General features: G+C 45.5%; 1 protein-coding gene across 2 annotated transcripts; it reads left to right on the top strand.

Annotated features, from left to right (window-relative positions):
* Positions 1–8: 8 nt before the first annotated feature.
* Ncstn (nicastrin) lies at positions 9–16,120 on the top strand. Of its 2 annotated transcripts, XM_051186299.1 has the most exons (17): positions 9–180; positions 1,383–1,487; positions 5,981–6,104; positions 6,485–6,606; positions 7,011–7,156; positions 8,893–9,043; positions 9,346–9,455; positions 9,660–9,812; positions 10,350–10,454; positions 10,585–10,662; positions 11,798–11,970; positions 13,183–13,285; positions 13,394–13,489; positions 13,762–13,849; positions 14,109–14,263; positions 14,533–14,745; positions 15,327–16,120. In XM_051186299.1, the coding sequence occupies exons 1-17, from the start codon at positions 96–98 to the stop codon at positions 15,447–15,449; spliced, it is 2,130 nt and encodes a 709-aa protein (XP_051042256.1). In that variant the 5' UTR covers positions 9–95; the 3' UTR covers positions 15,450–16,120. The 2 variants fall into 2 exon arrangements, with proteins under 2 accessions (XP_051042256.1, XP_051042257.1); XM_051186300.1 differs by lacking the exon at positions 15,327–16,120 and having other exon boundaries at positions 14,109–14,273; positions 14,533–14,676.
* Positions 16,121–17,206: the final 1,086 nt, after the last annotated feature.

Here is a 17,206-nt window from a genome sequence, read left to right as displayed (position 1 = left end):
GAGTGCTGGGCCATAGAGACAGTGCCTGCGGGAGCCTAGAGAGGCGGATACGAGGCTGGAAGGGACCCGAGGCTTCCGCTCAGCCGAGAGGCAAGATGGCTACGACTTGGGGCGGCACTGGGCCTGACCCAGGAAGTCGGGGTCTCCTTCTCCTTCTGTCTTTTTCAGTGATGCTGGCAGGTGAGGCCACCCCACCCCGGGGCTCCGCTCTATAAGGAGAACCGTCCGGATCGGCCCATCGCAAGTGCAGGCGTTGTTGCCTTTCTGGTTCCTATTGCCCCTCTATTCCCCCGCCCTGTAAACCCTTCTTGTCTTTCGTTCCCATGACATAAGTTCCCCCTTTGCCTGGACGTTCATTTCTTATCTCCCGAGGCACGTCGTATCGCTTAGTTCTCTCCAACCCCTTTTTGCGTTTCCAACCTGATTCTCTTCCTTATTCACATGCCTCGTTTTCTTTAAAGCCCCAGCCACCCCACCCACAATCAAAAGGAACAGGTGTAAAAAAAACTCAGCCTCCTTCCTCTGGTTTAGTATTTTGGGGATCAAAAGTCTTGTTTTGTGGGCGCTTTTGCAACACTGGAAAAAAAAACCTGAGAGACCTCATTTCCTCCTGTCGGTGGTTCTACACTAAATGTGTGTTCCTTATTTTCTTTCTAAAGTGAGGCTATGTGGGCATGGCCGCTTTAAACTGTTAATAGGGAAGTAATGATTCAAGGAATTTTAGACGTTTAGTATAGATGAATATTTTCATTCTAATATTTATTTAGTGATTTTGCAAAAATGCAAACATTTCTGTTTGTACCCATGACTATATCTCCCCCTGCTTCACATTGTTTTTTGACTGTCTTCAAGGAAGAAACTGTAGCTGCCACACATTCTGGGTTTGCACACAAATGATCTGGTGTTTGATTAACCTAACAGGTGTGTGGCATAAGGTTTCTCCTAGGTCTGTTCAGATTCCTAGCTGGGTTTTGTTGTTGAATGTTTTTCTTTGTTTGGTTTTGATAGTCTATATTCTTAGACCAGAGGGATTTTGGTAACTAATTAGTAATATACATACAAGACAGAAAAGCAGAAGTGTTTGCCCATGCAACTAGATGGCTGACATATCAAAGTTTTTCCTTTGACAAATTATATTTTAGCTTTATTGTTAATTGATTTGCATGGGGTTTAATAATTTCCTAAGATACATAGCTAAGTACTCTTATACAATACTTATGTCCCAATAATATGACCAGAGAAGTGAAAACAATGATCATTTATCCCATGGTAGACAATGTGATAGTGAACACTTTACCTCAACCATTAGTCAAGCTAATGATGATAGAGGCTAATACCAAATACCTTTGATTTTTCCCTAATACTGTTTATCTTCTGGTCAGGATTGTGTGTGGCAAACTCAGTGGAGAGGAAAATCTACATCCCCTTAAATAAAACAGCTCCTTGTGTCCGCCTGCTCAATGCCACTCATCAGATTGGCTGCCAGTGTAAGTTGAAATTGGGATTTGTATTTGTGGCCAGTATGTATCCTGGATACTCAGAAATACTCATGTCCTGCTTATGAATCTTGGCATTCAAATTAAAGTGTGTGTACAGGAGGTGATTATCATCTGTCAAACCAGGCAAGATAATTAATACGAGCTAAAATTTAGTAAATGCTGTTTTAATATGTGCATTTTACTTTTACTTCTGCAATAATCCTTATTATTAACGTTGTGGGACTAAAACTTAGAGAATTGCTTCAATTCCCCAGCATCATCATGATAGTAAGAAATCACGGTAGGATCTGAATCCTGGTGGGACTCTTAACTCTCCTACCGTACAGTTGTCTAAGGAAAAAGAAATCCCATAGTCTGTGGAATCTGATCATCACTCTGGCACTCTGAGTGATCTTTGTTTGTTTGTTTTTTCATTTGAGCAGAACCTTGCTGTGTACCCTAGTCTGGCTTTAGCCTTCCCATGAGTTCTGGGACTGTAAACATGTAGCACTCTTTATCTAAGCTTTCTGTTGTTATTTTGTAATGCTGTTGATTGAATCCCTACCTTCACGCTAGTATCCCGAAGCCCTCATCCCCCAAATCAGCTTCTTCAAGGGCAGTAAACTAGTTGAAGAAAAGGCATTGAAAATGCTAAGCAGGGAGCTTTGGAGATGGTTCAGTGATTAAGAGCACTTGTTGCTCTTACTGAGCGCTGACTTTTGGTTCCCAGTACTCACATGGTGGCTCTGAACTATCCATTACTTCTGTTCCAGGAGATCTGGTGATGCTTGCAACCTCTGCTGGCACTGAGCACATACATTCATGCAGGCAAAACACTCATACATATAAATGTTTTTTTAGAAATATTTATTTTAATGACAACTAAGGGCTGGGGCATGGCTCAGTGGGTTTAAAAAAAAAGCTTTTGGGTATGCATGACAATCTGAATTTGAATCTCTAGAACCCACATTAAAAAAACAAAAACTTAAGAGTCATAATGTGAATGCTTATAATCCCAGCACTCCTATAGAGAGACTAGATGCAGAGACAGAAGATTACATGGAAACTCACAGGCCAGGTAGTCTGTGTGTACAGCAGAAAAACAACACAGAGATCCCCTCTCACACAAGAGAAGACAAGACAGATAGCATCTGCACTTAGGAATATACACACAAATGCCAGATAAGCACTGGGGTGGGGTGTAAGTAGTCAATAGAGTGTTTTCCTAGCAAATCCAAAGTCCTGGCTTTAGTCCCTAGCATCATGTAAATTATATATAGTGACACTGCTGTGATCACAACACTCAGAAGGTCGGTTGCTAAAGCCAGTCTGAGCTAGAGAACCTATTGCCTATCCCATCCATCAAGTAAATAGTCGTAAGAGTAATAAGTGAAGTATTTGGACTTATCCTTGTGCTTTGTAAATGTGTTCCAAAGCAGAATACCATGACAACACTGTCATTCTTAACACTGTATAAATTGCTGGAAGTGTAGCTCAGTGTAGAGCACTTGCCTAGTATGCACAAGGCCCTGAATTCAATCTCTGGGTACTACACATATTAAAAATAAATAAAAACCACAGCTTGTTTTCTGTTTAAGCTATCTATTATCATCAGATTTAGTCTTCCAAGAACAGTAGCCCTGTCAGGATATCATTTTGAAGATAAACAGGGCCTGATCTTGGCTTTATCATCAAATTAATAACTTCTGAATTTTAGTTTATTCTTTTAATAGTGGCTGAAATAGTGATATGCAAAGCTGAACGTCAAAGTACCTTTTCTCCTCCCCCCCCCCTTTTATGTTTTTTAAGACAGGATCTCATTATATAACCCAGACTGGTCTTGAATTTGTGACCTTCTTGCCTCAGGCTTCCTAATGCTGACATTGTAGGCATGGTCCTCTATTTCCTGTTTCAAACACTTTTTAAATAAATGGCTGTTGTTGATGTGGAATAAAGTATCAAACAGTATTGCATGATTGCCAGAAACCATCTGTCTTGGTGAAAAGAAACTCAGTTACTGGAATGTAAGGAATTTACTCAGGGAAGTAGTTAATACTTTTCTACGTATACTTCCATGAGCTGTACTACAAGCAAATTGTCCCAAATCCCCCACACAGGAAACACTGCAAGTGGATTCATTGGTTATAGACAGCCTTAAGGTTTTTGTTGGATTTAGTTTCTTATCTGAGTTGTGGATGAAGGAGAACTAGATCCTGGGTAGCTGAGATCAGACTGCTGAACTCCTTCCTTCTGAAGCTGGGCTCTGAAAACTCCTTTGGAGATGAGTCATTACATTACATGTTTTTTCTGGAGCCCTATGGGAAGCAAAGCAGTAGCCTCTGGAGATAAAGCCATAGCCAGTGTGGAGAGAAGAGGGAGGGGTCGAACTCTGGCCATTTCCTCATTAAGATCTTGTTTCCTTTTCAACCTGCTTGTTTCTGAGTCTTGTTTTATCACATCTGTCCATTCCTTCACAGCCAACACCCTTTTTAATTAGGGTTGGGAGCATAATGACTGAGGAGTACATTTGAGCTCCAGATTTGATGTTATGATTACTTTGACCTACTTCTGTTGGATCCTTAAAGTGCTCAAAGAGAGCTACATGTAACTTTGTTTTCCCTCCATCCCCACTGTAGAAGATGAATAGGGATAAGAAAATTGTTCCTTACTAAAGCTCTGGAGAAAGCAAACACGTTGCTTAAAACTATGCAACCACCAGTTAGGACCCGGATTGAAGTACAGATTCTTGAGTCCAGAATCTCAGTTTGTCTCTTCCCTGGCCCCATAAGAGCTGGTTACCTTTATTTATTTATTCTTAATTTACTACACTAGCGTTTCTTCTCCTCATATTTTAAGAGCTTCTGCAAGTAGTATATTCTTTCTGCTGTTTTACTTAAAACCTTTCTTCATGTCTGGGTCTTGACTAAAGCTGTCTCTGACTCTACTGTTCTTCCATGTTTTATTATTGTCATGGAAACCATCCTGCTACGGATTTACTAAATAGAAGCCATAGGCAAAATGTTGTAGACCCTTCCACCATATTTACTTTTTAGTAGATGTCCCAGAACAAGAGTTCAGTTTGGTTATCAATTGGGAAGTACTTGATTGTTTTCAGTCTGCCAGTTGCAAGTATTTCAGTGCTGGGTCTAAAAGTGTAGTTCTTATGTCTGACCATGTATAGCCAAGAATTTTAGAAAATGCTTATGTCTCAGCCCCACTGAGAGAAAGCCCAAACACTTATCTTTCCTAAAATTCCAGGACCTGGGGGTACAGCTCATTGGTAGTGTGTGTACTGTCCATGAGGCCTCTGACTGGGTCTAAAGTAACTCTTGAATAGCACATCCAGTCTCCTCTAAGATGTCACCAAATGAACCTCTAGAGACTCAGGATATCATGTCAGGTTCTAGACATCCTGGACTGTGGACCGTCCATCCTCTGAAACAGTACTTCCCAGTCTTTGTCACATCTTGAGATTCATAGAAATACTGGAGTTGGCATCCTTTTACATATAAAAGTGGGTATTATTCATAGGTCATCCTGGGTAAATGAGGAGTCTACTCTTGTATTTGGGCAACTGAGGGTCTTTTGAAATCCTAGATTCCCAGGAAGGAGTCAGTGAGTTTCAGCATGTCTTCAATCCATTCCAGGCCTGTCATTTGGGAAGCTCTGCTCTAGAGAGCTCGGAGCTCTAGGTTAAAATCACCTAAAACTGGCCAGGAGCAATTAAAGGCATTCCCAAAGGAGGCTGGAGGACGGCAACCTGAAAAGACTGTCGAGGCCACAGAATCTACAAGGCCACAGAATCTATGTCCTTTCAAAGCAAGATCAAAGCTAGAAGTCTAATTGGAAATGGAGAGTCTGGCATTTTCTGGTGGAAAATTCAGATTTTGAAACATGGATGTCTAGTATTCTAGAATCTTGGTATATAGTTAAGTGGGGTTGTTAGAGTTGGGCTAAAAAAGGGCTGGAGAGATGGCACAGCGGTTAAGAACACTGGCTGCTTTTCCAAAGCCTGAAAATTGCAGAGCCTTTCCAGCATCTAATAAAAAGGGTTGTAAAGGCCAGCAAGATGACTCAAAGGGTAAAAGTGCTTGCTATACAATCCTAATGACCCAAGTTCAAACTTAAAAAAAAAAAAAAAAAAAATCAGAAAACTTTCTAATGAGTCCTCTTGGGCTTCTGTTCTCCGTTTCCTCATTCAAATGGAGCTGGGGTAGTTCAGCTCTTCAAGTTCTAGAAGTGGCGGTGTTTATCCTAATATTTTGTGACATCTTTAGAGATAAAAGATCTACAGAAGCTGGATGTGGTAGCCTTGAATCACAGCACTTGGAAAGCAGAGGCAGGAGGATCACTGCAAATTCAAGGCCAGCCTGGTCAACAGTCAGTTCAGGTCAGCCAGGGTTACATAGTGAGATCCTGTTTTTAAAAAAAAAAAAAAAAAAAAAAAATCTACAGAGTTAACAACTGTGGGAGCTTTAATTTGACCCATTCTGTCCTGACAGCTTCAATTAGTGGGGATACAGGGGTTATCCACGTAGTGGAGAAAGAAGAGGACCTGCAGTGGGTGTTGACAGATGGCCCCAATCCCCCTTACATGGTTCTACTGGAGGGCAAGCTCTTTATCAGGTAAGAACTGTATGTGTCTTCTGGGACTGTGTGGAGAGAAAGAAAGATTTGGTCCTTGTACTGATGAATGGAAACTTGCATTGCTCTAGTCTGCTGTGGGATAGGAAGCAGGGTTTATTTTAAGAAAAGAGAAGATACATCAAAAGGAATAATCTTATTGCCCTCAAAATTAGACTTTCTTCAGGGAAGAAGGAGCAATGTCCAAAATCACTTAGGGACAAGGTAGATGAAACCCTGAACTCAGGGTAGTTCTTAGTCCAGACTCAGAAGAGAAGTGAGTTGGTAGTTCTGAGTTCCTAACTCTCCAGTTGTTTCCATCCTGGGTACCAATATGTCTGATGCCTTCCTGTCTCTCTCTTGTCCTTTCTTCTCTGTTGTAGGGATGTGATGGAAAAGCTGAAGGGGAGGACAAGCAGAATCGCTGGTCTTGCAGTGACTCTAGCCAAGCCCAACTCCACTTCAAGCTTCTCTCCTAGTGTGCAGTGCCCAAATGATGGGTTTGGTAAGAGCCTCAAAAAGATCATGAGACCCTTCTGTTGTACAAAGCTCATTGTTGCACCCATGTTAGGTTTCAGGGGTAGGGGCCATAGTTCTGTGTGGGTACAACTGAGTTGTCCCCTTTCCCCGCTGTACCCCCATCCCACTTCATCTTCTTTCCCTCCTCCTCTTCCATCCTTCCTTCTTGTCATGTGCTCAGATAACTAATCTGCCAGTCTAGGGTTCCCTATACTAGTGTCTATTCTAGTGGAACTGGTAATAGATTCATGACTGCCTCTTAGAGTCATTGCTTCTTTTTGTACTCTTAGCCCCCACCTTATGGTATCCTAACCTTCATACTTCTGGTCCCTAAATACTTGGTACCTCAATAAACTGTTCCCTACAGCCCTGTCTGCTTCCTTCCTTCAGGTATTTACTCCAATTCCTACGGCTCAGAGTTTGCTCACTGCAAACAAACATTGTGGAATGAACTGGGCAATGGCTTGGCTTATGAAGACTTTAGTTTTCCCATCTTTCTTCTTGAAGATGAGAATGAGACCAAGGTCATCAAGCAGGTACTGACTCTGCCAGCTTCTGGCAGTCCCAGTGAGAAAGAGGATTATTTTCATGTTCCTGTCCTGTTGGCAGGGAGGCTTGTTCTGCTAGTGTACACTTTGAAAGATGGTGCCTCAAAACCACTGAGGAGTTTGATCAAATGTGATGGCACCCGAGTCCCAGCACTCAGGAGGCAGATACATAGGGAGTTCCAGACCAACCAGGGCTACATAGTAAATTCCCGTCTCACAAACAGAACAAGAATTAAAAAGTTTAGTGTCTAGTGTCTTGACATTTCCCTCTATCATTTCTTTCCTGTCTGGTATTATAGCAATGAACGCTTTTAGATGGACAGAAATATGAAGCAAGGTGTTCAGCCATGATTAAGAACCAGATAAAAAGCTGTCAATGAGCTGGGAGGTGGTGGTGCAAGCCTTTAATCCCAGCACTCAGGAGGCAGAGGCAAGCAGCTCTCTTGAGTTCAAGGCCAGCCTGGTCTACAGAGGGAGTTCCAGGATAGCCAGGACTACACGGAGAAACACTGCCTCAGAATAAACCAAAACCAAAAAAGAGCCACATAAAAAGAACACTGGACCAGGCATGATGCCTCATGCTTAATCCCAGGCACAGGCAAGATAGGCCAGCCTGGCCAATGCAGTAAGACCTTGTCTAATAAAGAACAAAACATAAACAGGGAGCATTGAACTAGGATTTGAGAGATTTGAGTTCAGTAAGTCCCTGAGGTTCTCTCTCTCTCATAGTATGTGTGTACGTGTGCGTACATGAGTATATAATGTAAAGGTCAGAGGAGGACATGTGATGTCCTGTTCTATCACTCTCCACCTTACTCCCTTGAGACAGGAAACCTAAACCTAGGCTGGCAGCCGGCAACCCCTGCAGTCCTCATGTCTTTTCTCCCAGCGTCACTGGGGTTACAGGTACATGCTCAGCCATGTCCAGCTTTTTACATGGGTGCTAAGATTGGAACATAACTCTTCACATTTGCACAGCAAACACTCTTATCTCAAGTCGTCTTTTTTCTTTTTTTGTTTTGTTTTTTTGAGACTGGGTTTCTCTGTGAAACAGTCCTGGCTGCCCTGGAACTCACTCTGTAGACCAGGCTGGCCTCAAACTTATTATAGAGATCCACCTGCCTCTGCTTTGCCTAGTGCTGGGATTGAAGGCATATGCCACCTTCCCCCAGCCAGATAATATGTCCTGGTTCTGTCTAGTCTAGTGTCTTCATTTTAAGATAAGTTAAGAGAAGCTAAGAGATTTGTCTTTAGAATGACAATTAGAACGACAAAATGAGTTGATGATCAAGCTGTTGTGAATTTTTATTCTTTATTTCTAGCCAGTGCTCCTTATTTCAGGTCATTCTGAACAGTGACTGAAGCCAGGCACAGTAGCACACACCTGTACTGTCAATGCTTGGGAAGCTAAAAGAGGATTATGTGTTTGAGGCTTTTGTAAACTGTGTAGCAAGACCCCGTGGTGACTGAAGCTTGGACCACTCAAGTTAGAATTGGATAAGTTCATCTGCTCCAGCCAATCTGTTGTTGAGTCTATGCTATTTGTACTGATTGAGGAATTTTTCTCTTTGACCTCATATGGTTATCCCAGGACACCTGTAGCTTGGGGACTTATGTCTCCCAAAAGGGAGTGGCCTAAGAATGGAGCTGGGCCTTCCTCTTCCTGGAAAGCGAGAGAGGACCTCCACAGCTAGCTGTCTCAGTGGGGTCCATCTCCTCTCCAGTGCTATCAAGATCACAACCTGGGTCTGAACGGCTCTGCACCAAGCTTCCCATTGTGTGCTATGCAGCTCTTCTCACACATGCATGCCGTCATCAGCACTGCCACCTGCATGCGACGCAGCTTCATCCAGAGCACCTTCAGCATCAACCCAGGTAGGCCGAGCCATGCCTGTGCAGGTGGACTGTGGTGAAGGAGGTGGACCCAGCCCGGGAGCTTGGTGAGATCATCCAGGGAAGAATGGGCCCGGGCAGGCAGCAAGCATTGGATGGGAGAACCTTGAGCAGAGGCAGCCTGCACCTGAAGTGGATGTTGGCAGGGAGCCAGAGCTAGAGCTGTTGAAGGTGGAGAAACTCTTTGAAGTTTATGAGGACTGGGTCCAAACGGTCTTGAAGGCCTTCTCTACACTACCCTCTCCCTTAGTGCTATGATCTCTCATTGTTTGTGTCCTACTTAGAAATCGTCTGTGACCCCTTATCCGACTACAACGTATGGAGCATGCTGAAGCCTATAAATACATCTGGGGCATTAGAACCTGATGACAGGGTTGTGGTTGCTGCCACCCGGGTGAGTGTTGCCCCTGTGCAGCATGGGCAGGGCTCTTTAGATGGATCAATTTCAGAGTGATCACATTGGGGAGCCTTAAATGGAGAGGGAGTTGGGCTGTTGGACTCTGTGACTCTAATACTTGCTCCAAAGAGAAGGATTTTGGCTTGGCTCAGTGATCCAGCTTTAAAGTACACCACCCTAACTCGTCTTCTGCTATTCCAGCTAGATAGCCGGTCCTTTTTCTGGAATGTGGCCCCAGGAGCAGAAAGTGCTGTAGCCTCCTTTGTATCTCAGCTGGCTGCAGCTGAAGCTTTGCACAAGGCACCAGATATCACCACCCTACCCCGAAATGTGATGTTTGTCTTCTTCCAGGGGGTAAGGGCTTTTTCCCTAGGGCAAGATGGCAAGGAAGAAGGGGATGATAATGGTGGGAGAGGAATTATTGACCTGAGCTGTTACTCAGAGTTTTTGCATGTATCTTTCTGTTTCCCCTTGGGAATCCTCTGTTTTAGGGAGCTTATATTTCCTGAATTGGTGTGTACCCTCCTCCCATTAACAAAATCTATTTGAGGTTTCCCTTCATGTTTAGTGTCCCAATTCCTGTGGTGTTACAGCCTAGCTCATGTGTAAGATAATAGCAGCCAGAGCTGTGGAGACAGAGGAGAATCAAGAAGCAACTGTGTAACTGCTCGTGTTTGCTTTGAGCCTTTACAAAGGCTGCTTTCCTCACCTCCAGGCTCAAAAAAAATCCCATGATGCATACATGTGAGAGACAGCTGGGAAGATATTGGGGAGTGGTAGATCACATGGCTGTAAGATGACTATCAGCTGAGATGACCCAAGAAAGCAACCCACTTTGTTGACCTCAGACTGCCCTATCCCTTGGGAATCTCTCTTATCTCGGCCCCTCAGGAAACTTTTGACTACATTGGCAGCTCAAGGATGGTCTATGACATGGAGAACGGCAAGTTTCCTGTGCGGCTAGAGAACATTGACTCATTTGTGGAACTGGGACAGGTGTGAGCCTCTACCCTCCACCTCTTTCTTGCACTTAAGCACCCTGCTCTACAGCTACCCTGATGCCTGTCTCCTAGACGTGGGTCACAACAGGAGGCAGATCAGACATGTTGCTCTTCATCCTTCCCAGGTGGCCTTAAGAACTTCACTAGATCTCTGGATGCATACAGATCCCATGTCTCAGAAAAATGAATCTGTGAAGAACCAGGTAACCCAACAGATCACAGAAAGGATAAAATTCACTGTTGGCTAAAGATGAACACCACTGCTTTGTGAAAAGCATCATAAACACAGTGGTATCTCATTGGTTCCCTGGAATAGGTAGTTCTCTCTGACCATTCAGCACCTAAATACTGTCACTGCTGACAGGTGAGTGACTGCTCCTTTTGGTTTTTTTTTTTTTTTTTTTGCTTTTCCTTTTTTCTTTTCCTGTTTTCTTTTTTGTTTCTATTTTTGTTTTTGTTTGTTTTTCAAGACAGGGTTTCTCTGTGTAGCCCTGGCTAGCTGTCCTAAAACTCACTTTGTAGACCAGGCTGCCCTCAAACTCAGATTTGTCTGCGTCTGCCTCCCAAGTGCTGGGATTAAAGGTGTGAGCCACCACTGCCTAGTGTGACTTGATCCTTCTGTTCTACTCTTGCTGTCTCATGGACCCAGTTGTCAAAGCTGCTGGCCAGAGTCCTGTCTGCGTCAGGCTCCTGCCCATATTGGGAATTGGACATGGATTTATTTTATATATATGAGTATTTGCCTGCATATATATGCACCATGTGTGTGTTTGTGCCCAAGGAGGTCAGAAGAGGGGCAAAGCCCTTAGGGCTGGAATTACACGTGGTTATGAACCACAATCTTGGTACTGAGGACCAAACCTGGGTCCTCTGCAAAAGCAACAAGTGCTCTCATAACCCCTGAGCCTTGCCTCTTGCCCCTGCCGTACTCTTCCTTCATGCTTATTTGTGGCTCCTACTCCCTGCCGAGTGCCTTGTTGCCACTGAAGCAGCCTTTGCTGTCACCCCTGCTCTTGAGCTCCTGTAGCACCTAGAGAATTACATATTTGTCATTCTGTTGTGGATTGGCTCCCTCCACTTCTGCACGACAAATGATATGTGAAACATCCACTGAGGATAAGGCAGAGTCCCAAGGATAGAACGTACCTATAAATGTAAAAGTAACGACGTCTCTCTGTGCTCTAATTACCCAACTGTAGAAAGAACCAAGGGAACTGTAGGAAGTTCAGAGTCTTGATTCCAGAGTGTTTGAAGACCATATCTAGGAGGGCACAGGCTGAGAGAGCCCTCCCACTTCCCCTCCCCGCTCCCAGCAGTCTGCTTCTGTTGCTTCCTCAGGTGGAGGACCTTCTGGTCACTCTGGAGAAGAGTGGTGCTGGTATCCCTGAAGTTGTCCTCAGGAGACAGAATCACTCACAGGCCCTTCCACCATCATCTTTACAACGATTTCTTCGGGCTCGAAACATTTCTGGTGTGGTTCTGGCTGACCACTCTGGTTCCTTCCATAACCGGTAAGTCCTGCACCTTCTTTGTTTTCAGAAGCAGTCTAGTCTGAAGTCTGGGAGGAAGATTGCTGTCTTCTCCCACCTTATATACTTTCTCCAAAAACTCCGGGAAGTTTGGATTCTTCACCCAGTAACCTATCACAGGAGGCCCGGAACTCGGTCCTCAACCTTCAGCACTCCTAGTGTGATCATCCTCTGCTTTGGCTCCACTTCTCCCAGGCTGTCCTGACATCTGAGTTCCCAAGGGCATCATCTCAAGCCAAAGCATGGAAAGCTAGAAGGGGTTCCTTGGCTGAAGGGCAAGAGTAGTCCTAGTTGGGATCCACAAGCAGCGTTCTTACTCTGAAATGTAACATGTTGTCACCACGTGGTAGGTGCATGTGGCTTAGTATACCAAGGGACTCTGAAGATAGGAAGGCACCATGTTACCTCTCTACTGGTTCTAGAAATCCTGACCATGCTCCTAACTTGAGGCCAGGGATAACAGGATTCTCAGTCAGGCTACTTGGCTCTAACTCCAGCCTCACTGGGGCCAAATGAGTTTTTAAATAAAAATGTTTAAACTTTGATTCTCTGACCTGAACAAACATTTTTTTTTCTCACTCACTCAAGGGAGTGACAGATCTAGATTACTATCAGCTTTCCAAATCTCTTTGTGTGTGTGTGTGTGTGTGTGTGTGTGTGTGTGTGTGTGGTACTTTGGGGTAAGAAATAATTCACTTGGCTTTCAATGGGGCTGCAATTTATTACTGCATAAGGGGCATTTGAGTAGGAAGGTTAAGGATGCTCTTTAAAATCTGTTTCCTTGGAGTTCACAGGACCATCACAGCGATCTGATCCAAAGTGTCTGTCTGTGAGCATCCCTGATCTTAGCTAGCACCAACAGCTTCCCCTCTGTCACTGAGCATTCATGGGAACACTCATACAGGGCAGTAGTTCTCTGAAAAGCTAGCCAGCCTCCTGTGTGTTCAGTGCTTAGGGCTGGCTTACTTTTTATACTTTGTCCAGCAGCAGAGGCTTCACATTGCTTTACCTCACTGTCATCTCTACTTTCCCAATTCCAATACCTCTTTTTAATAATGGAGCCTAATCTTCTCTGTCATTTCCCACTGGGTGATGAAAACCAAGACAGCAAGTTCCCACATAAGGACATTTCGATAGGAAAAGGACAAGGACCTGGCTTTATATAGCCAGGGCTCATACTGACTTTTCTGGCAGGTATTACCAGAGCATTTATGACACTGCTGAGAACATTAATGTGACCTATCCTGAGTGGCAGAGCCCAGAAGAGGACCTGAACTTTGTGACAGACACTGCCAAGGTAGTATTGGCCTGGACTGGTGGGAGCATGGGAAATACAACAGGAACGGTACAAGTGAACCCCCATGAGACGGGTGAGCCATCCAGCCCTTTTCCTCACCTGCTGCAGGCACTGGCAAATGTGGCCACGGTGCTGGCACGTGCGTTATACGAGCTTGCAGGAGGAACCAACTTCAGTGACTCGATTCAGGCTGATCCCCAAACAGTAAGAAAATATGGGCCCCTGGTCCTTTCTGTTTCTGTTAACACAGGCTGCTCCCCTTCTCCATGGTCCTTGCCAGCTTTCCAAACTTTGGAATTGAGCCTACAACGATGATACCCTCAAGCGTTCTTGAGTGGGCTTCATCTACATCCTTGTGAATTGGCCACTGTCTCCCAGCCTCAGTAGAGTTCCTATCTTATAACTGGTCTCTGCTCATGGTTTCCCTGATCTTGCTGCAAGTTACAGCATTTTTTCCTTCTCTGTCACAATCCTAGGTTACACGCCTGCTCTATGGGTTCCTGGTTAGAGCCAACAACTCATGGTTTCAGTCTATCCTCAGACAGGACCTAAGGTCCTATTTGGGTAAGCATCTGCCGTGGTAAGGGGGATCCCTAGCTGACAAAATAATAGGAGCAAAGGCATCATTTTTGCTTTAATCTTTACACTTTTTTCCCTTCTCTGCTTTCTTTCTCACTGTTTTCTTTTCCTTTTCTTGATGTTTATTGGGCCCTTTTCTCTTAACCTGCTCTCATCTGGCTCCTGATGAATTCTGGGTTCTTTCTCGTTCTGCCCACCTTGACCTCGCCTTCCAAATCCTCCTTTCCCTTTGGCCCTCAATCAGATGATGGGCCTCTTCAACATTACATCGCTGTCTCCAGCCCTACCAACACGACTTACGTTGTGCAGTATGCCTTGGCAAACCTGACTGGCAAGGCGACCAACCTCACCCGAGAGCAATGCCAGGATCCAAGTAAAGTCCCAAACGAAAGCAAGGATGTGAGTGGCGGTGGGTGTCGGAGGTGTCCTGGGGCCTCTTTCCCTTGGGAGAGTTGGAAATCTGCTGGGCAGATGTGGGGATTGGCATGGAAAGGCCAAGGGATATGGTTCTGTGAGCCTGTGTGTTTAGGAAGCAGTAGCCTGAGTGAAATTAGGCCACCTGTGAGGTGAAGAGTCAGCTAGTTGATGAAGTTGGCTGACATATGGTGCTGATAGGGAAACAGGAGTGAGTGAGAAGAATGTGACCTCAGCCCTGTCTTCTTGTGCAGCTGTATGAATACTCATGGGTACAAGGCCCTTTGAATTCCAACAAGACAGAGCGCCTCCCCCGGTGTGTGCGCTCCACGGTACGACTGGCCAGAGCCTTGTCCCCTGCCTTTGAACTGAGTCAGTGGGGTTCCACAGAGTATTCCACATGGGCCGAGAGCCGCTGGAAAGACATCCAAGCTCGGATATTCCTAGTTGCCAGCAAAGAACTTGAGGTGAGACTGGGCTGAGGGAGGTGGAAGAGTTTCTTTGGGGTCTTTTCACTACCTCTTGTCTCAGTTCTGTTAGGTTCCTTTCTGTTGTTTCTCATTTGTCCCAGATTTACAGCAAAACCAATTCAAATCTGTGCCTAATCTGCCATTGCCTCCCATTAGGAGGCCTCTCTGTGCTGATAGTTGGAATGCGTACCTTTTAGGAGAGCCTTGTTTGGAATTAAGAAGGTCTGCAGGGCCTCCCACTCTTGCCTAGCATTTACTTTCTGGTACAGCTGGGCGGAGTCAGTCAGATAGTTATTGAGCCCCTGTTATAAGTAAGTCATGAGCACAAGTATAATGCCAGAGGACCAAAGCCTTGGGTCCTACCTACCATCAGATCACTTAAACAAAGAACACAGACACTGCTCTTTCCACCTAAGGTGAGCTCAGTCTGCTCAGTGGGAGGATGCTGCCCCTGGTTGTTCCTTGCTCTTGGTACTTGAGTCTACTGCCAGAATTCTGATATTGTTGGCTCCGGAGTTCCCTTAGACTGTGGCATCTGAGAACTCTTTTCTCTCCTGCTCATACCTTCACCCTTGCAGTTTATCACCCTGATCGTGGGCTTCGGCATCCTGGTCTTCTCTCTCATCGTCACTTACTGCATCAATGCCAAAGCTGATGTCCTTTTCGTTGCTCCCCGAGAGCCAGGAGCCGTGTCTTACTGAAGAGGACTCCAGTTCTCCCTGCCAGCTTTGGACTTCATTTCCTAGACCAGTTGTTCCACTGGGAACAGACCATTAATTTGTCACTGGACTGTCTCTGGGTCTGTCTTAGACTGGAACTGTGAGTGGAGCCAGGGAGAGATGGACAAATTGCCTCCCCTTCCCCACTCCCCTTTCCTAATTGTTCCTCCTCCTCTAATACCGGGGATTATGATAGAAGCTTCCTGCTCCTGTTTTAACTCCCCAGTTGCTCACCCTCATCTGCCTTTTCTTGGGATACCTCTGTCTTTCCACCCTGCCCTGTACCTGTCTCTGGTTCCACTGTCACCCTACCCCCACCCCTGTACCCAACCACTCTCTGGACCAGGAAGAAGGATGTGAAGGACTGAGCATCAGGATCAAACCGCCCGAACCCTTGGGGAGAAGAGTGGGTTCTGTGGCTGAGCCAGCTGTGTTTCTCACTGTCCTTTCTCCAGGTCCTCAGATGACATGTTAACGTGGGCATGCTGTTAGGTGGGTATCCCACCTCTAGCCCACAGTGCTCAGTTGTACTTTTTATTATTAAACTGTAATATCTATTTTTGTTGGGGTTTCTTTTTTTCTCTCTCTTTTTTTTTTCTTTTTGTAAATATATAAATAGCAAGTTTCATTAAAATCATCCCATACAATTTGTACCTGTCGCTTCGTATTCTTCCCAGATCACCATGTTCAGTGACCCTGGTGAACAGTGCTCACCAGAAGTAAGATACTGTTAAAACTCAGGTGAAGAAGGACCCTGACAGCCCCGAGCCCCCCTTAGAAGGACACTATGAGCAGAGCTTCTACTCAGTTAATTCACTCTGAGCAGATACAGAGATGAAGCAGATGCAGCCCTTAGCCTCCAGGAGCTCAGGGTTGGAGTGAGAGACAAAGGCAGACTTACACCCAGGTGTAATATCTAGTGTAGCCAACAGAAGCGTGATGTGCTGCAGATGGGATACAGGGCAGTGGAATGCCTGTGAGTCAGGGTTGAGACTCCACCACAAGCAAAAGCACGTGTGTGTGCCTGAAACATGAAGAGAAACAGGAGGTGTGGCTGGGGCCACAGCACAAGGTTTGGGGTAGCCTGTTAAGGAGTTTGGGCCCTCCAGTAATGGCAGACTTTCTGTAGCTCAACACCGGAGTCGTTTGGGACTGCTTCAGAAAGAACCTGAGCTCTTGGACAAACTCCCTGTGTCTTCATGGAAGCCAAATTGTAGAGCAGAGCAGAGCTGCAAGTGATCGTGGGCAGTGGCTGAGTCAGCGGAGGGTGGGAGAAGGGAGCCAGCAGGGGAGGAAGCCTAAGTGGGGCTTTCTCTCCTTGTTGCTGGCCAGGAGACTATTGCTCACACACGCCTAAAGACCAGCAGAGATGGGAAACTGGTATCCAGTGCAGACACTGTTCCTTGGTTGAGCTGTTTACCTTTTCGAGCATCCTGCTGAGAGGAGATGCTTTTTCTCCAGGTTTGTCTCCAGGCTCCCTGGAGGAGTCATGTTTAGGGTTCTGAGATAGGAAATGTACCCTGCTGCTCCCCTGCCAGCCCCCAGTTGGAGCTGGATAAGCTGTGTGCTGTGCTGGCACTGGTGGGAGCTGAGCACAGCTGCCGCCATCGCCATCGTCTGGGCCCGCTCCATGCCTCCCTTGGCCAACAGGTCTCCCAGCGGCAGAGCAGTAAACTCCCTCATCCTGCTGGCAGCTTCAGGAAGCAGGGACATGGCTGAGTACCAGAGAGGGGGCTAAA

This window comes from Phodopus roborovskii, unplaced genomic scaffold, assembly GCF_943737965.1.
Source record: "Phodopus roborovskii unplaced genomic scaffold, PHOROB, whole genome shotgun sequence".
In the NCBI taxonomy this organism is placed as follows: domain Eukaryota; kingdom Metazoa; phylum Chordata; class Mammalia; order Rodentia; family Cricetidae; genus Phodopus; species Phodopus roborovskii.
Note: the sequence above shows the minus strand (reverse complement) of the source record. Positions and strands in the feature narration are given on the sequence as shown.